This window comes from Thamnophis sirtalis, unplaced genomic scaffold, assembly GCF_051295495.1.
Source record: "Thamnophis sirtalis isolate CommonGarterSnake01/CBP01778 unplaced genomic scaffold, rThaSir2_p1.2 scaffold_4, whole genome shotgun sequence".
Taxonomy (NCBI): Eukaryota; Metazoa; Chordata; class Lepidosauria; order Squamata; family Natricidae; genus Thamnophis; species Thamnophis sirtalis.
In genome coordinates, this window is record NW_028261384.1 from 101,532,740 (window position 1) to 101,553,408 (window position 20,669).

Below are 20,669 nucleotides of genomic sequence, written 5' to 3' on the forward strand. Positions count from 1 at the left end.
ATATTCTGAATTCACTACATATGATTCACTACATCTGATACATGTGCGTATCCAGTGAATCCGTATAGGTGCATATCTCCATTCTGAATTTGGTATATTTTCAATAAGCAATCGATAGGTACTTGAAAAAGAAAAACCAACACTTATTTAATTATCTAAACTGAATGCTTTATTTGGCCAAATGTAATTAAACAAGCATTTGTCTCAGGTACAGAATCATTCAGTGTACAATCAAAGCAAAATAATCATAATAATGCAAAAGAGAGAATAAAGAAAACAATGATAAACAATAATAGTACTTTTTAAAAAAAGCAATACAACTTAAAAGTGCTACTAAAAAGATTTTGATATATGTAATATTATTTAGTTAATCAATACATAGTATATAATCTCTATGTAAGCAGCTTATTTCTATTGCAACATTCAGTCTTAAAGAGTAGAAAGTGCACTGTCAAACTAAACTAAAAAATAATATTGTGCTTTTTCAAGAAAAAGAAGTCCACTCATGTGTTCTGTTCTAATACAGTATTCTTAATTATATAATAGGCGTGGCCTTTTGACAATGTAGTCAGAGAGAGAGAGAGAAATTTTTTTTAAAAAGCAGCACATTTCTACATTATCATAAAGAGATTCTGGTTATATGTTGCAACTCCAAAAAAGACCCTTTTTGTTTAACCTTTTCAATACAGTGACAAGACTGGTGAAAATCTGTTAGTACCTTTATCAATCAGTAACATTAAAAAAAAATTGGGTTCAGGGGAAGGAGGAGCTGACGTTGCAACAACACGACGTGTGATCTTGGAGCCCCAAGATCGCAGTCGATACTTTTGCTGCTGGACAGTCCCCCAAAAAATCTTTATTTAAAAAAAAATGGGTTCAGTCTTCAGTTACTTCTGATATGATTGTGAGCTCCCTGACAACAGATAGGAAACATTTTTTTAAAACTGGGAAGAATAATTGTTGCTTTGCCTAAACAGCCATAAACCAGAAACAACACAAGCAAAAGTGCAAATTTTATTATTTACTATTGGCAGAGCTAGAAATTACAAATAAAGGTGCATATATGTGTCTCAGGATAATATTGTAGGATCCAATCTGGGTCATCCAGAGGGACCAGAGGTTTTGCCTTCTAAACTTTCAGACTTGTGTTGGAGCCCATATGCTAGAGATACTCTACTAGCATGTTATTTTTAAATCTAAGATTTAAATATGTGATAATCTGCTTCCAAAGCAAAAGCATAATGTATTATTTAATTTAACACATGTATCACAAGAAAATTAAAGTAATCAGTACCTAAGGCCCAACAACAGACTTTAGCCTGGTATGTCAATTTTAGCATTTTAGTATCTATCCCTGCCAGATCATACAAAGGAGAGAAATGGGAAAAGGAAAGAAAAAAAGCATTAGTGTAATATTTTTGGTGATGCCAGCAGGCTTAAGCCTAGTCTAAGTTATGGCAAAAGACATGATCATCATACACTTGCTTCTCAGCGCTGTCAAAGGTTTTATTGCAGTATGGACAATCGAGAATATGATTTTGCACATGATCCAAATATTGTTGTTCTTCAATGTCATTAGGGAAGACTTCTTGGCATATGGGACACTTTTTCAGAGAGACCTGAAAGAAGACAATGGAAATGTTTTTTTCTTCAAACTGCTTTGAAAGTGCATGACAGTAAATTTCTGTTACAGGAATGGGAAAGCTTTGTTCTGTGGTATTGTGGCAAGTGATGGAGTGGAACTGTAGCAGAGAAAAAAGAGATGGATACCTCAAAGCATCATGCAAAACATTAAGTGATTAAGGACTCACACCACTAATGTGCCTTTCCTTCAGTTCTAAACAAGGCTGGTTTAAAGCACCAAAGGACTATTAAGGACAATGATTGTAGCCAACAATTGTGGCTTCAACAATCATGTATCCTTTCCCTGTTTTTTCTGACTTCTTTTCACTGTGGCACTGTCTTTACTGTATGGTTTCAGGTTTTTTTTAACATTGTGCTCAATAATAAAGACATTAAAAGTGAAAACTCACCGGGTCCACTTGAGCAATTGCTGGTGATGCTGTAAGACAAACCATAATGAGAAAAATAAAACATTTTGACATTAAATTACATGAGTTATTTAATGTTAATAAATGGACACAGCGGCTCAATGGCTAAGACATTGAGCTTGTCGATCAGAAAGGTTGGCAGTTCCTAGCGCCATAGGAGTGAGCTCCCGTTACTTGTCCCAGCTTCTGCCAACCTAGCAGTTCAAAAGTATGTAGAAATGCAAGTAGAAAAATAGAGACCACCTTTTGTGGAAAGGTAACAGCATTCCGTGCACCTTCAGTGTTTAGTCATGCTGGCCACATGACCACGGAGACGTCTTCAAACAGCACTGGATCTTCGGCTTTGAAACAGAGATGAGCACCTCCCCCTAGAGTCGGAAATGACTAGCACATATGTCCGAGAGAAACCTTTACCTTACCTTTAATGTTAATATATAGCTTCAGTGACACTTCAAAATACTTGTGATGGTAAAGAACAGTAATGTCAGGAATCAATCAGGAAGTCTGTGCATTAGTAAGATCTGCCAATACATAATCTATTTCATCTTATTTGGATGTACAACTCATAGAAATGCCAATGTCTGTCTCAGGGCATTTTTATTATTTCTCAGCAAAAGATAACAAATCCAAAAGAAGTAGTCCTTCTCATAACTGCAAAATTTGGTACAGCCATCCTTCATTTATGCTTAGTGACTGTTCAAAGGTAGCATGGACCCACCCAAAAAACTGTAGTTATAACCTGGTTGGTTTCAAAATTTCAATGACTGCCCCTGCCTACAGTCATGTGACCACATTCTGGGTGCTTGGCCATGGCTTGCATTTACAGCCATTTGCAGCATCTCATGGTCAAGTATCCACAATTTACAAAGTTTTTGCCAAAACCCATTGTTTGCTTCTGATTTTTGGCAAAAACATCCCTTAGTGAACCATGGATTCACTTAACAACTGCTGCAAAAAAGGGACATAAAATTGGGTCAGCCACCTGATGACCCACCTTATTTATCATCACGACTTATGTCAATAATGAGCAGGGTCCATTACAGTCATAAGTTGAGAACCACCTAAGCAATTACGTGTTTTTAAACAGCACAGCACTGAGTTCTCAATTAGCATACTTTTGCTGCTAGGTTGAACCTCCCAGCTGGAAGTTGAAGGGCACTCACCAGAATTTGGATTTCCAAACAGAATCGCAGAGTTAGGCAGTGACTGGGATAGGACTCCAGCAGATGAACTGCGTGTTTCAGGGAGGCGTGCCTTCAACACCTCATTTTCTTGCCATAATTTCTGCAAAAAAAAAAAAAAGCTAAAATGTATAACCAGTAATTGGAAGTTATGATATATGGATAGTTGGGCCCAGAAACACTTGTTTGCATCTGAAATATAGGAACAAATTTCCCTGCTTACACATGAAAGTTGTTTCTCACCAGTCCCATAACATAGTTTCACAGTGGGAACATCCACGCAACAGTTCAGAAACAGCTGTAGATTTTTCTGACTTTGTTCAGTTGGTTGATCTAGGGAACTGGAAAAGTTTGTTTTGTTCTGTAGTGATTTGAAACCTGAGCAAAATTGGGCACAACCCTTTGAAATATTGCAAAGCTTGTAAGCAGGTTCTTCTTCCATATTTGAAACTTTTGCTTATCCCACCTCCTGCCATCAAAACTCACATTGCTCTTCCATCCTATAGCATCATTGTCTTCTTCCTAGAGTTTGTTTACAAGTAAAATTTAATATGCACTTGCCATTGAAGCAACATGCAACCAGGGTTATAACTAGTGAGTAAAGTGTCTTGTCTACAAAAATGCTAGAATTAAACAATGTCTTACTAACAGTCTTCAATGGCTCTACCTGGCCATTAGTGAAACTATGCAAACTTGGATGAGATTACTCATTAATGTTACCTTAATCAATGATCCTATGCTCTGCAGCACTCTGGGAGAAGAATTACATGCAGCCATAAATAGTATTTCCAAGAAGTCTCCAGTACAGGTAAAGATAAAGAATCAAATCACCTTATAAACATCTGCACAGTAATATACTGTATGTGCAATACTGTAATGGCAGCAGATTTGGCTTGGTGCTCAAGACTGAATTATTAAGAATGCAAGAAGCACACCTGCAGACTATTCACTGAGCATAAAAAATATTTGAAACCTATGTTTTTAATACCAGATTACTCTGATTAGTAGCGGCAGAAATAAATATTAAAATGATGGCAGGGAAACACTATACTTTGTGAATTATTACTGTGTTTTCTGGAATCACAATGGATATGAGTTAACTATTCAACATTTTTAAAGAGAAATTTGATGATTAATCCACACTCTTTTAGGTTTTAAGTTTCCTAGTATTGAAATATTGCAGTTATTTACAAGCTTTCTTTCATACTCAGCTACAAGGAGCCACAAGATTACAAAAAGTTACCCCAAGCAACTCAGACTGTCCCTAGTTGTACAATACTGCCCTCTGCACAATAATCCAACAGTAGCAACTCTCGTCACTCCCCACATAACAAAGTTTGCACCTGATTTTCCAGCTCTAGTTCATCCTTTTGCTTCTTCAGGATTTGAAGTGCAAGTGTTTGTTCTTCCTGGATGTTGTTCAACATTTGCTGAGAAAAGAAAAAAAGGTGGATCATAATTAGAAGCCAAAGGCAAATGGTAAACATCCCTCCCCCACCCCCAATCCTTATTTCACACTTTCCACTACCAGTAGTACTCAGGGTTAAGATCTATTTAATTCTTAGAGCAGCCCTGTGGAGTACCGTATGATTAGACTGAAAGGTAACAGGGAGTGCAAGATCTTCTACTAAGTGTCAGGACTGGGAATTTAAATTAGTCAGGCACCATCTCTAATTACTAGACAAGCCAGCACTTCCAGAAAGATGATAGCATTCACACTAGGTGCCCTAATCAAATAATCTCTATATAATATAATCTAAAGCAGTGATAGGTAATTTTTTTGTTTTAGGCACATATAAAATGGGTGAAGTGGGCAACAGGAAAGACATTAGAATTGGCCCAGTTTAAAATGTACATCAAAATTCTGTAATAGTAGGATATATTTAACTGATTCAAGAGAAATGGACCATACGGTGTTTAGGACAAGCTTCAGCATAGGGCAAATAATAGAATGGCATGGCTATGGAGGGATATTTTTGCCCAAAACCAAAGCAAGAAGTCAATTAAAAGTTTTAATGGGGAGAAGAGAAAGAATAAAAGGACAGCATATACAGAGAAAGTCAGAACATATGGATTATTCTCCAAATGTAGCTCAAAATTTGCCTTAGTGCATTCCCATTTTTTTCTGCTTGATTAGGCACTGAAGGAAAACAATGATAATGAACAGATCGGGAGCCTCAAACTAAAATGTTCAGATATCGAATGAGGACTAACTGAAAATCATACCTAGAGTGATATAACCTAAGACATTCACCCCACTGTCCAATCCTGCTTATATTTTTGTTCCAATTGTTAAGCAAACAAATCTTTCTTTCTTTCTTTCTTTCTTTCTTTCTTTCTTTCTTTCTTTCTTTCTTTCTCCTTTTTCTTTTCTCTTTTTTCTTTCTTTCCTTCCTTCTTTCTTTCCTTCCTTCTTTTCTTTCTTGTTTATACATATTTATTATATATTTTTCTTAGCCAAAAGGCTTTGCTTGCTAATTCTTCTTCCCATTCTTGGCCCAATAGAAAAATCCTTATGGTAGAACTGTGAGCCTTTGCCCTTGCCACTGCCCCCTTTCCTCCCTTAAACATAAAGTGCGTCAACAGTCTATCACCCCATCTCTCGCTTCATAAACATAGTCAGCCACTGAAATTTGCAAGGTTAGTTTATGGAAGGTCACTGCTGTCGTATTGTGCATTTCGGAAAATAATTATTGTGTGGTGAATCCCTCGTAGACAAAACACCTTCTGCTTGTAATCTGACAGTGGTGCCTGAAAGCTATAACAACAACAAAAATGCTGGGAGAGGGTCAGGGTGACAGAGAAAGGATTTAGAGCAAAGAGTTGTTTACATTCTTATATGCCGTTCAAGGAAATTTCTCTCTGTGATTGATTTTTTTTCTATGAAGGGAGAGGTGGTGTGATACAATGAAGTGGCAGCTTCCCAGGAAGAAGGGATAATAAATTTTTTGCAGAGTTGGAAAAGTATGCATCAATCTGCAGCAGCTAGATTATCTGGAGTGGGAACTGCTTCATTAGATTAATAAACTATGCTTTTCCTAGGGAAGAATACAAATTTAAAGTTATTTAAGGTTTAAAAACTATATATCAAAAGAAGAAAAAATGTAGGAAAGTTACCTGTCTAAACAAGGCAGCATTTAATTGATAATTCTCTCCCTTCAATTCTTCCAGGTGCATTGCTTTTTCTTTAATTCCCTCCTGCAGGTTCTCCATCTCCTTCTGTTGAATGTGCAATTGTATCTAACAAAGAGGAGGGATTAGGCAAAAATCATTAGGCAATCGGCTCAAAGTTAGTTTTAGGACAGTTCTGTAAAATTTGCAGATTTGATAATTGTGAAATTATAAAATTCTTGAGAGATGTGGAAGCTAAAAAAACCTTAACCATTTTGGCAGATGTTACGATTGAGTTATTTCAATAGCTGAGGTGACTAGAAAACAAACAAAAATGTTCGTATGTACATATTATTTAGAAATCCTCTACTCTCTATCCTCTGAGCAGCTGGGAGTCCCCCCCCACCCCCACCCCCGTTGCTGAATGGCTGATTTCACTGCTAAAGCCAGCTCTTTGGAGGCACTTGCTCCATGGATAAGAATGGGATAGGAATTGGAGCAACTAGAAGAATGGGAGATAAAAATAAGAAACTGGGGGAGGAAGGAGGGAGGGAAGAAGAGAGGGTAGTAAAGAGGGAAAGAGGGAGGGAAAGAAAGAGAGAAGGAGTGTTGAAAGGAAGGAAGGAAGGAGGGAGGAAAGGAGGGAGATTAAGAGAAAAGAAAGGAGGAGGGAAAGAGGAAGGGAAGGAGGGAAGGTATGTGTGAAGGAGGGGGGGATCGAGGGAGGGAAATGAGGGGGAAGGAAAGGAGGAAAGGAGAAAAGAAAGGAGGGAAGGCAGGGGAGAAGGAAGTAAGGGGGGAGGGAAGAAAAGGGTATGGAAAAGAAGAAATGAGGGAAGAGAAGAGGGAGGGAAGGAATAAGATACCTAACCTTTGATGTGTATAATGATTTGATAGTAAAAAAAAATTAAAAAAAATGGGAGCAACTAGGAACAATTCCAGATGACTCCTAGATGACCAAACTGTTTACCTGTGGAGAGAAACCCGGATGGTTGCAATTCACAGCTGCCAGAGTGTCAGGAATTTTGTTCATGTGGGGTATTGCAATGGCCAGAAATTTGAGTCAGTCATAAGTCCCTTAATTCCAGGCAGTAATAACTTTGAATGGTCACTGTATCAATGGTCATAATTCGAGGACTATCTGTTTATGGAACAACTCAAATAACATTCTATGATGTTAAATGTAAAGCATATAGATGCAGCATAAATTATCTATTGAAAGAAGTTGTTCCTAAATTGAGATAAGGATGAAAATACTATATGTATCAGAATTCATTTGTGTTAGATACTGGTTTGCAAGAAAGGAATGTGAAGCAATTGGATATATTTGGTCCTTTCCATTCAAGCACAAATGCTGTTTCTGGTTCTCTAAAATTGGCGTTTGAAAAGCTTCCTCCTTCCAAGATTGAACTTTGTCTAATATGATATCCTTTGTATGTGTGGAGATTGTAAGAACCTGCAGAATCTGCACTGCTGGTCAAGTTGGCTAACATATCTGGAGAGGATGTGCTCAGGAGCAATTCTTTTAAACCCTTAAGAAAGACCCCAGAGCTGCTAACTCACTTGACATTCTTCTTTTTGATGCCAAATGGTTTTCAGTTGGTTTCCAATCTTTTCTTTCTCATATAATGCAGATTCTTTCTCTTTTTTGATCCTATATGGAAACAGGCATAATAGATTATTATTACTTCTTTATTGCATTTATATACTAACAAGAATAGTTCTCTGGATAATTCAGAGCATAAAAATTATACTATAATTCAGTATAAATTCAGTATAAATTCAGTATTTATTGCTTCAGGGGAACCCTGTCAGGTACAAGTAACCAGAAACATTCCATGAATAGCCCCAAGTTTATTGCTGATCACCCACATTACAAGAATCTTGTCAGACTGTCTGCCTTCTCTTAGGAAATGGCAGGAATAGACCTAAGGGTTTACTCAGACTTTCCTCCTTCAAATTGACTCTAAGCTAGAATGATTTTTTACTCCCCTGGAGGAGGGGGCTATCATATCATGCGCTCCTCTCTAAACAACCCCTCCTCTTTCTTCCAGTTGGACAATAGGGTTAGCAATGGCATAACATGTAAGAAGAGCTGTCCTCTTACAGGTCCGAGGAATCCTCCCAGTCAGGTGGTTCTCCCTGCAAAACATCTAAAGCATTTTAGAAGGGTCCTCCCCCACCACCCAAATTCCCCCTGAAACTGAACCACTGCCAGTCTCGTGCCTCTCCACAAAGGGCACCCTTGAATAGTTAACCCCTTCACTCACTGGTTTTCCTCAGGCTCAGGACTGGGGAGCATGGAAGATCTTAGTTTTCTTGAGAAGCACTTATGAAAAGTTTATTAATTCTGAAGCATCCATGTACTGTACCTTACATTTCCTCACAAATGCTCTGTTTCTGGGTAGCCCTTCTAGTGAATCAAACACGGTATTCTTTTCTCCTGCCTCAAGTCCAATACTTCCCTCACTTCGAAGTCCCTTGGCCTTCAATGTTCATGGATGTAGGTGGTGTGTGGAGGCTGCCAATGACTGCGAAGTGCCTCCTTCAACATCAATATCGAATAAAAATGGGTGCACTTTGATAGATGGTGGCAAATGCAAACAAAGGTCCATAGCACTGGCCTATCATAGGACCTTAAAAGGGCCCCCAAATTTTGCATGTAGCTTTTTTGAGGGTCTGGTATAAGATAAAAATGTAGTAGGAAGCCATACACTATCCCGCTCTGCAATTGCCAAGCTCTTTTATGTTGTTGCTGTGTGTGTCTCTAGTAAGACCATTTGGTTTAGTCCAGCTGCTCTTTTAACAGTGCCTGAGCAGTGCATTGCTCCTCTGAAAAATCCAGGCCCCGGGGATGCAACCCTAGTGTGAGGTTGCAGATAAAACCCCTGTTTCCCATAAGGTCTGGGTCGTTGCAAATTGATGCATGGATACAATTATTATATACAAAATTGGCTAATGGACTAAATGATGGATAATTGTGTTGGCTGTATGTACAATAACACCTCAAATATTATTGCAACATCTGATTGTTAGTAAAGAGATCCACCACCACTGGTGGAAAATCTGTTCTAAAGTCAAATAGTACTGTATGCCAAGGCTGCGGGGGGGAGGGTAAGGGTCCTGATTCTTTGGCACACTTGTCATAGTCTTTAATGTCTGGTGCCATCCTAGGCCACCAAAGTCTCTTAATGTTCTGTGCAGTGTCTTGAAGACTGCCCCATGTTCAGCCATCTCAGTACCATTTCAAAGTTGCAGTACTTCCTCCCTTAAAGGTACATGCATGAAGATCTGTCTTTATTCTGCAGATTTTCCATCTGTGACCGAAAACAGATAATGTACTTTGATGAGTTTCCTAGATGTCGTCCATCCAGACCCGAACATATGGGTCTTGCTGCTGCTGTGTCTTGATTCTGGTAAACAAATCCTAAACCTGTTGTCCTGCCCCCAAATCCTATAACCTAAGTAGTCCAATTGGTGGAGGGCAAAGGTGCATTTGTCAAGCTTATTCTCCTGTAGATTTCACATCTCCCTAACAGGCTGCACACAAGCCTCTGCATTCTCAGAGACAATCAAGATGTCATCTGAATAAATTATCACATATTTGTCATTTCCGAGGAAAAATTGGTTCATGAATCTAGAGAATACTACTCCACAATTAGACAATCCCAAAGGTATAAACTGTATGTGGGTAATCCTCGAATTACAGAGCCCCAAACTTCAGTTGATAAGCAAGGCAGTTGTTAAGCTTTGCCCCATTTTTGACCTTTTTTGCCACAGCGATTAAGCAAATCTCTGCATTGTAATATGAATCATCTGGTCACTAAGTGAACCTGCCTTCCCACACTGATTTTGCTTGTGGGAAACCAGTTGAGAAAGTAAAAAAATGGCCATATTTTACCACATGTAAAAATGTCCCATGACCACAAGACAGTGCAACTGTCATAAATACATGCCAGTTGCCAAGTGACCGAATTTTGATCATGTGAGCATGGGGGTGCTGTAGTGATCATAAATGTGAAAAACAGTTATAAGTCACTTTTTTTAGTCCTGTTGTAACTTTGAACAGTCACTAAATGAATGGTTGTAAGTCGAGGACTATCTATATTCAAACTTCTACCCTAACTTGGTATCAAAGACTGTCAAATAGTCTTCTTTGATTATTAACAAGATTATACGCATCCCAAGTGCTTGGGAAATATGGGAGCTCTCTGTAATCTGCCCATCAAATCTGATAGCAGGAAATGGTCCCTTGTTGTAACCTTGTTGAGATCCTTGTAATAGTGGACTGTGAGCATCGGAAGGTCTCCCTTCAAGTTCGGAATACCTGCCTCTTGCTTCTTTGGAACAAAAAAAGTAGGTACTGAAGATAGTGATTTAGAAGATTTTTTTTCCTCTAATGACCCTCAAAAATTTGAATAAAAATGCTTGATTAAAAGGTATTCCATTAATATTGGATATTATCTCTGGAACTTAAGCTCCAGGTTTCAAATCAACATTACAGTCATAATCCCTATGCAGGGGGGAGGATTGAAGCCTCATCTCCCCCCCCCCAAATGTCTGCAAAGGTGGCATACATGACTGGCTATTCTATTCACTCTGGCTCAGGATATCCAGCAGGCCTGTGGAAAACTGCAGATTGAGTTTTTAGGCTGGAGAAGGGAATGATGGTGCCTCCTCTCCCCATCAACTGTTGAGTTATGCAGTTTTAGCCATGCTGTCCCTAAGATTATCGGTGCTTGATATGTTCTCCAATTGTTAACAACAATGGTACTCTTAAAGGCTGCCTGCTATCATATCTATCTTCAGGGGATCTGGCAGGCATACTGTAGGTATCTTTAATTCTTCTACTGATTGTAAGTCTATGAAATTTGTGGTGTCCCCAAAATCATGCAAGGTTTCTTGCTGTTCCTCATGCCCAGAGTCAAAAGATAATCTAGCAAAAACAATTAAGAGTATACTATGGTCCAACTTGAGCTCTCTTTACAAGATGAATGGTCCCCTCTGCGAGCTCTTGAGAGAGGGGCCATTGCTGTTTCCTTAAATTGGCGACTGATGAGAGGAATGAGGCTTTTCTGCATCCTGATCAGGCATCCCGCTTTCTCTAGATGGCCCCTTTGTTGGGCAAGCCCTGTTGATATGCCCTGATTTGCCACAGTAAAAGCAAGCGGCTGATTCCCGCCGTCTTTGTCTTTCCCTAACAACTGCCATTCTTCTGCCTATTCCAAACAACATCGGGTGTACCATCTCCAGATTGGTTGAGGGAGGAGGCCTCATGAAATTTGATTTAACCTTAGGCCTGCACGATTTCTCCTGTTTCCATTTCAATTCTTGCAAATGGGTGTCTATGAGCAAGCAACTTTGGAATAACTCCTCTAGATTCTGTGGAACTCCTCGCTTCACCAGCTCACTCTGAATGTCATTGTGCAAGCCATACTTGAACTGGTCCATCAAGGCTGGCTCACTCCAGTTAACATCTGCTGCCAATAATTTAAAATCAGCAATGTACAACTGCACTCTTCTGTAGCCCTGCTTAAGCTGCTGAATCTTTTGACTGGCTGAAACTGTTTGGATCAGATTCCCAAAATATGCTCTGAATCTTTCCATGAAGTTTTGATAGTTGCCCATTATCGGGTCGTTGCCTTCTATGATTGGTTTTGCCCACTTGGCCGCAGATTCCTTTAACAAACTCAATATAAAAGATACTTTTGAATGATCTGTTGGAAATTCTGCAGTTCGGGTTCCCATAAACAATTCACACTGTCCAATGAAGTTTTTCATTTTGTCTGCTTCTCCTCCAAACTTCTCTGGCAAACCACTATGGGAGGAGACTGGTTGCTCTACCAGAGCTAGTGGGGCCCCCGGTGGCTGGACCAACTTAAGTATCGTTGCTTGTAACTTCCTCATTTCTGCTTCCACTTCCTGTTGATATAGGAGTACGGTGTTCGCCATCTCTTGTGAAGACATAGCAGCTGCCTGCGATTCTGTTGCCATATCCGTTGCTTTCTCCTTCCCAGAAGCGCTGAGTCTGGCAAGATTAATGTCAGGCGGAAGTAACAGGAACCATTCCATGAATAGGCCCAAGTAGATACTTTATTGCCGATCACGCATATTACAAACATCTCACCAGACCATCTGCCTTCTCTACAGGTTTAGCCTTAGGCGTTTCCTTCCCTGAACTGATTCCAAGCTAGAATGTCTTTTTACTCCCCTTAGAGTAGGGGTTCCCAACCAGGGATGCTTCACCCCCTGGGGAATGCAAGATGATATTCCCAGGAGTGCGAAAATTTGGGTTTAGAAGTTTCAAAATTATAATGTATAGGCATAATTATAATGAGCTGAGGTGGCGCAGTGGTTAGGGTGCAGTACTGCAGGCCACTTCAGCTGACTGTTATCTGCAGTTCAGTGGTTCTAATCTCACCGGCTCAAGGTTGACTCAGCCTTCCATCCTTCCGAGGTGGGTGAAATGAGGACCCAGACTGTGGGGGCGATATGCTGACTCTGTAAACCGCTTAGAGAGGGCTGAAAGCCCTATGAAGCGGTATATAAGTCTAACTGCTATTATATGCATATAATTATTTACTTTTGTAAGAGGTGCGAAAATATATCGAAAGCGTTCTTGGAGTGTGGGGTGTAGAAAAGGTTGGGAACGTCTGTCTTAGTAATTCCAATGCAACCCAGAGAACAATGTTTTTAACCACAATATACTTTCAGTGTTATTATTCTTATTCAAATGTTAACCATAGCTAAACTATATCTACTAAAAAAAAACCAGTTTCATAAAAATATGTATTTGTTTCCACACACAATAACATAAAATAATAAAAACAGAACCAAGGGATTTTTTTACGGCTGCATTGAAAAGAGAACATGGATTTCATGAATCTAAGGCTTTCCTACATTTCAATCACTAAAGGTTTACTTAGTGTTGTGACTGAACTAGCTATCTCTAGGAGGAAAAATAAATACTTACTGCATCAGGTCTTCCTTCATGGCACATTTCTCCTTTTCTAGATCTTTCTTTTGGGATTCAAGTTCCTCACATTTGTCCTCTAAAGTGTTCACTTTATCTTGAAGAGCCTGAAGTTGCAGGGCAGAAAAATAAATCATCAGGATTTCCATTTATTATAATGTCACAGATAAGAAAATAGTAATTGACATGTCTGTTTTGCTTATTTTAACATATAGTTATGTTTTAAACTTTGTTACCCTATTATATTTTGGGCCAATCTATTAGCCACTCTACAGTGAATAATCAGTAGATTCCCTTTTCTCTTTGTTTTGGGGTAATTTTGTTTTGCAGTTTTTCTATAGCTTCCATTATTACTAAGGAAATCTAATTCTAAATTCAGACAATTCTGAATCAAAATATCCTCTGTTCTGAACCACCTTTATTTTTGTTTGAAAAAAAAAAAACCTCCTTCCCATCCAGAGTGTCCTAACATCAATATTATCTTAGTGACTAGGATTCAACTTTTTCTAACCTGTGCATAATTTGTCCTACTTCCTACTTTTTAGACTGGCATTTTTAAAAGGAACTGTGTAGTGTTACATGCTTCCTTTTTTAATAACCTGGATATTACACCAATACACATTGTCTATAGTAACTGAGAGTAGTCTTTCCTCATTCTCCCCAATCCAGGTGGAATGTTTTCTTAGTATTGCAGTTCACTAAGACTAGCACTTTGAATAGCACATAGCTATTCCTGCCTTCCTCAATTTCTGTGGAGACTGTGAACTCTACATCATTCTAGGAAGAAAACGCTAGTTAAGTGTATCAATGGTGCGTTGCCAATTTTTTTTTACTATTGATTTGGACATTTTCCCGCGTGCTCAATGCTTCTGCGCATGCGCAGAAGCATCTGGGAGGGTGAGCAGAACCTCCCACTGCCACCACTACTGGTTTGCCCGATCTGGAGCAAACTGGCAGCAACCCACCTCTGAAATGTGTTCACTTTCCTTTTTTGTTGTTGTGTATTGCCTTGTTTTGGAGATGGTTCCTACCTTAGCTGTCACAAGTTCTTCTTGTAGATGCATATTCTGATCCTGGAGACTTGCTAGGTTCTTCTTCAGGTTCTTGTTTTCTTGAAGCAATGTTTCATTTTGCTGCTGTATTTTCTCCATTTCTCCCTGCACACCAAAATCAAAAGAAAAATGCATGGTATTAATATGTTCTGGAGAGCTAGACACTATTCAGGAAGCAAATAGATCTTTTGATCTAAATGTTTATTATATATTATTGGTAATGAGTTCTGAGTTTATTCGTCTTCGATTACATGCAGTGCTAATTGCATCAGCAGAAACAGTGCATTAAGGATGTTTTTGATTTCTCTAGTTGGGTCAAACCACTTTGGATTCTGCTTTTGAAATATTAAAGAATTGAAAAATAGAAAAATTTAATTAGCCACCATGCTTGCCTATGCTGCACTATCTTAGTAAGCATTATTTTCATACTTTATCATCTGTCACAGATGAAGCACTAGCTGTTTGAATTATGGAACATTTTTAGATAAAATCATTCAATAGATTTTATTTTTATGAATGGGGTGGACTACTTAATTTAGGTAAGTCAGCCAACATATGCAAACAATGGAAACTACTAAGACATCTCAGCAAACTCTTTTTTTGTGTCCATTCTCTATAGTAAGTAGCCACTACTGAGATCAATCTGGTAACACAACATTTTAAAAAAAACTGTTAAAATATTCCATCAGTATCTGAACTCCTACTGTTGTGATCATAAAAGATGCTGATGATTCATTCTACTACTTTTAAATACTGCTTTTCCATCTCTTTTGTGCTTAGAAGTGGATTAAGAGAATATTTTAAAAACATGTCTACATTAATGAGTGTTCAAAAATCTTTCCCAGATGTCTAAATAAAGATTAAATAGAAATACATACTAGCAAGAGTTTAACCAAAGATGTCATGGAGATAATATGGACTAAGCCTTTTTCCACTTCCCATGTTAGCAGGCAGCACCCTGACAAAGGTATAAGAATTCGCTGTACATCAATATGCATTCTGTTCTGAATGTATGTTCAATGCCCTTCTCCTACAATTATTTCATCAAATTGCTAGAAATATTTAATGTTAGTTTTGATTATTTAAAAAAAATCTGTGTTGGATGTTTCTATGTGAGCGCTTAATGGTTTTATGTCAATATTTCAATTTCAGTAGCACTGAGAGACAAAAGGAGGTCTGGCAGTTCTTTGCTACTCAAGATGATCACATTATAGATAAGGTGGAAGAAGTACCTTTTCCTGTCAAGACAGGTGTAAATATGGGTACATCCAGACCTCTATACTCCAATCAACCAGCTGCCCATTCCTATTGTATAGGATCTATTTTTTTAAAAAAATGCTACAATAGAAGCCAGATTGGAAGGATTTTCTTTTTCACAAAAGGATGTTATAATTTTTTAAAAAACATAGAATAAATTCAAAAAGGCATTCAATTGATCGTGTAGATTACCTTATCTCAGGCAAACCATTATAAAAATGCGAAATGTTTTCAAACTTCTTTGACTTCAAAATGCGTCCCTTAAGGCTTGGAACAACTGTTTCTAATGTGAAAAGATTTAAAGTGGATTGGGAATGTTTCAATTTCCAATGAAACACTTCCAAAATACTCAAACAGCTGTTTTATGCTTAGAGCCACGCATTTTGAAGACCATAACACCCTAACCCATTCTGCACAAGCCTTCATTCAGTTTAGGACTTAAGAAAGGGAACTAACCTCTTTAGTAACTACCAGCATGTCATCCTTAGTCTCAGTACGGAATTGAAAGGGAACACTGGCCCCATGGATTTGCCCATCTTGATCAACATAGCAAAACTGATAATACTCATCATCCTTTGGCAGATAGTAGGCTGTAAAAACAAAAAGCCACATTCCTTGTTTAGAGTCTCAGTCACTGAGAAGAAATACAAAAGTTAGCTATCTAACACTTAGTTAAGACTTACCTTTCAGAGATAATCTGCTGGATGCCAAACAGAAGGAAGGCTGACAGCTTTTAAAATGTGTCTCTTCCCCAAGTAGCAAAGCTGACAGTTCTAGGTAGATATCTGTCTGGACAAGGATTTTGGATCCTTGCACAAGGATTTTGAAATCATACCCAGATTAAGCCTAAGCACGTAAAATGAAATTAAGCCTAGTGCACTCACCCTTCTTTTCTTCCCTTTTTATGACTGCAGTCTCATATTGTATATTCTTACTATCAATAGCTCTCTCATATCTCAGGCTCATGTCTCACCATAGCCATAGCTGGTGGGGAACAAATGATATCACCAGGTTTCCCAGGATAGAATTTACTGCTGAACTACAATCACTTCCTAACAAACAGCTTTATTTTTTCTTTCCAGTGGTAAAAGTTACCAAGCCAGGAAGTAACAGCCATACAGCAATGTATAAGAAGTAAAAAAAAATTGTTTATATAACTATCTTTTGTTTCCTTCTTCTTATTTTATTGACCTCCACAAAGTCCTTCAATGTCATTTCTCTCCCCACCCACCCCCAACATTGTTTTCTATAATCACTTCAAACAATACTATCAGCAACTAACTCTCACTCTGGCCAAATAATAAAAATAATTCATAAATTTAATAAACACATTAATTGGTTTCACAGGTTCTTTTTAAGGGACTGCTAGTGAATAAAGCCTAGATTTCAATCAACCCATTTTGGATGCCACTGTGGCACCATATGCAAGGCAGGTTTTCAGCAGGTGTGATGATTACTGTAGGAGGTTTCCTGTTGCAAAAAAACACCACCAATTCTCTTCTCATCACTGACCTTTAAAAGTCACCTGCTGTTGTTCAGCATATCTGTTCTTGGAATCACCGAACTCAGGGACCCACATGAATGTGATGTATTCACGAGTTGTCTTCCATCCCACCTGTAAGGCAACCACAAAGTGCATGTGAAGGCTTCCGATTCCTGCTCCAACTAGTCATCACCCAGCCTGGGACTGCTAAAAGTCTATATTAACTATGGATCTGGGGAACTGCAGTCCAAGCACATCTTCAAGGTTTCAGGCTGAAGACTGTTCAAATGTTTTGGAGAAGCTGTGGTTATTTGTTTTGCATCCTCTTGGCGCCAACTAATAAATAGTTACCGAGTGAAGGAATTATAAACTGCATTCAGACAGAGCAATATTAATGTGAAATTTATGTTGGAAGAAGGAAGGAATAATGATCCATGTTGGCCCTATTGCTTTGCTTCATCCAAGGAAAGAAGGAGAGGGAAAGCCTTCAACGTTCAAATTACAATGAATAGGAAGGCATTACCCACACTAGCAATAGGGCTAGAATCAAATCCCAAGAGTTTTGAAGACAGATAGGAAAATTGTAAGGCTTTCAGAGAGAAAACTTCATCTTAACACATCTCTATGGAGCAACAATGGGAAACATTGGACATGGCAAAATGTTTATTCTGCATTTTAAGGAACCTGTAGTGGCATAACTTATCATTCTACTGAAATATCATTTTCCATTAAGGACTTCAGAGACCTTTAACTCTCTTATTTTTATCTCTGGATTACTTTAGGAACTCTCTCTTAAAGTTGTTATTAATAGTACCCATTCACAATTTTGGGGAAAGTAATATTCAAGGAAAAGTAAAACTCAACTGAGGTTTGGGGTTTTTTTGGTGGGGGGAAGAACCGTAAGATATAAATGTTGGCTTGGTACAATTGGCAGAGTAAACAGCTGAAAATGGCACAAGCACTACTTACATGCTAAAAAGACATATAATTTATTAACAAAAACTGAAAGTTGAATGGAAAAAATAGCTTCCATCCTGTATTATTTCTTCCTGACCTCAACATATGGATCTCAGATAAACCTAAAAACTACCAAATCTCAATTTTCCAAAAACCTGAATTTTTTTCTCCAGATGTCTTTATCAAAAGAGATCAACTATCCTACATCAGTTCCAATTGGTGTGTTTTACTATTCAAATATCAGTGGTTTTTGCAAATCAAACTTACTCTGAATATGCCCACCCAATCCTTCTTTTGAGGCATGAAGTACTGGGAAATGTTATAAAAGCAAGTTACATCTGTTCCAGGAACATAGAATTTCTCTACGTTTGCAAAGACCACCTGAGAGAAATGGGTTTCTAACATGACAGCAGAAGTAGGTGGTTCCTCCAAAGTGTTGCATGCACAAAACATATCCTCCATATTGAAGTCCTGTAATAAAAAGAACTAAATATAAAAAGAGAGAGAAAGGGGGGGGGGAGAACACAAAGGCAAGATTATTAAAATGTTCTCATCAATCTTGACCCCATGATGCAAAGTTGTACCCAAAGTTCTTGGGTTATTTGAACTTCTTAAATTTCTGTTATGGGTAATTATTATTCAAAAGAGCAAGACACTGTACTCCATATTAAGATGAATCCAAACTTTAAAGTTTTAGCAACCTGGGCTAAATGATGTTTTTACTAACATTTTAAAGTGTTAAGAAATTAGTGGCATTATCTAAAATGGGCTCCCAAGATTTCTGACCATTAGAAGTATCTCAAAATAATGGGCACATAAATGACTTTCCTATGTAATATGATAATGTCATAGCAACTTCTATTCAAGGACAACATCAAAGTAGAGGCAGCAGATTTGATTCATAAGACATAATATAATGAAATAGACTTGCATAGGAGAACAGCCCAGTAAACTATGCCCTAATTGTTCTAAAACTAATAGCAAACTCATTTTTAAAAACAATACTTCTTCTGCAATCAAAATGATATTGTCAAACCCAAACAGTAGATCAACATCCGCAAGACTCCAGGCTCCTTGAAAACAGATAGATAAGGTTCCATGGGTGTCAGTGCTAAAGCTCTTGCAACTAGGCAATTATTCAAGGCTAAATCCCCAACTGGTTCTTCTGCCCTGCCTGGCTGGACACTGCCCAACAGATGCCAGCCAGATGGACAAGAGAGAAATAACAGCAATTCTCAGAAGTAGAGATTGTCAACAGATACAGAATGAGTTCTCTGAGGTTGGAACAGGAAACATAAGGGGGGAGTAATGAAATCAAATTGAATGCCTCCAATGTTTTGGATCAACTCCCAACAGCCCTATCCAGCACAACCAATGGCAAAGGATAGATGTAGTAATTCTGTACTGCTTATCACAGAAAATATTATCAGGGAAGAAAACATGGCTGAATGGAACAAGTACACTTATTTAGAGCTTGGCACTGCAACATACATTTAATGACCATAAAGTAAAACATTGAATTTCTCAAACCTCCTTTCCCAGAAACACCATGTTTATATTCCTCTACCCACTTTCTTGCCTTTATGTAGCTGACTGGTAATTAGTGTAGCCTACAACTATTTTTTGGGGAGATGCCTTTTCCTGCTTCCCTTATCTCCAGCATATGTGATAGGACTCACTATGGTCTTGCTTGCAAATTATTAGGATAGTGTAAAAGTATAATAAGGATGAAAAATAAAACTAGATTCTATAATGCAAACTCTTCACCTTGTAGCCTTTAAAGAACATGATTAGAGAAATTAGCCCTTCTTCTTTAGGAAAAGAATAAAAATCATAAATCTATCATTTAAAAATGTTGTTTTTAGAAAAAAGGAATTTAAACTTTATAAGTTTGCACAATCAAATGCAAAACATATCTAAATTAATAGGAAATGAAAATAAACAGGAAATGATTTCATTTAGTAGCTTGTGAACTACTTGGCACATTGGTTTGCAAACAAATCATCAGGAGCTTTTGTAAATCATGAATTGGCTGCTCCATTTTTATTAATTTCTCTGTGCCTTTACTAGACATAGTTACTAGCAGTTAACTGATGTCTTCTTTAGAACATGCTAGTAGGAGCTAGAGGGGAAGACAATAAACACTTCATAGGTTAATCACATACATAGACTAGCTGACAGAATGCGGCTTTGTATCCTTGGGAAGGAATTCTGCCAATGGGCCTGTTAATGGAACCAAGGAAAGTAACATGGCATTTAGCTGAGTTTAACAACATGTCGGCAAATGGTCCAGAACTAAAAGAAAGGTTATCATTAGTAGGTTAAAAAAAAAGACATGTGATTTTGTGTACATGTGGTTTTTTTATGGCATAATAAGAGCTTGTTGAATTTCAATAAGTATGCTTGATTTGAACTTGGGTCCCAAGTGTATCTCTTTACTTCTGTAACAGAAATAAAGAGTTTGCATTACACCTTATTCTTCATGAATTCATTGGCCTACAGTGCTAGATAACCTGAACCCAGTGTTGGATTGAGCCAACAATTGAAACAAAAACAATACTGGTATTAGCATAGCTTCCTTGGAAAGAACACTTAAAAATAGGG

The 20,669-nt window shown here is 38.0% G+C and overlaps 1 protein-coding gene across 1 annotated transcript; it reads right to left on the minus strand.

Moving 5' to 3' along the window:
• Positions 1-571: 571 nt before the first annotated feature.
• Positions 572-18,549, minus strand: CALCOCO2 (calcium binding and coiled-coil domain 2). Its single transcript, XM_014062013.2, has 11 exons — positions 18,333-18,549; positions 17,138-17,240; positions 16,082-16,215; positions 14,348-14,473; positions 13,317-13,423; positions 7,907-7,997; positions 6,350-6,472; positions 4,576-4,662; positions 3,215-3,335; positions 2,034-2,062; positions 572-1,619 (listed from the first exon to the last, which is right to left on the minus strand). The coding sequence occupies exons 1-11, from the start codon at positions 18,525-18,527 to the stop codon at positions 1,443-1,445; spliced, it is 1,293 nt and encodes a 430-aa protein (XP_013917488.2). The 5' UTR covers positions 18,528-18,549; the 3' UTR covers positions 572-1,442.
• Positions 18,550-20,669: the final 2,120 nt, after the last annotated feature.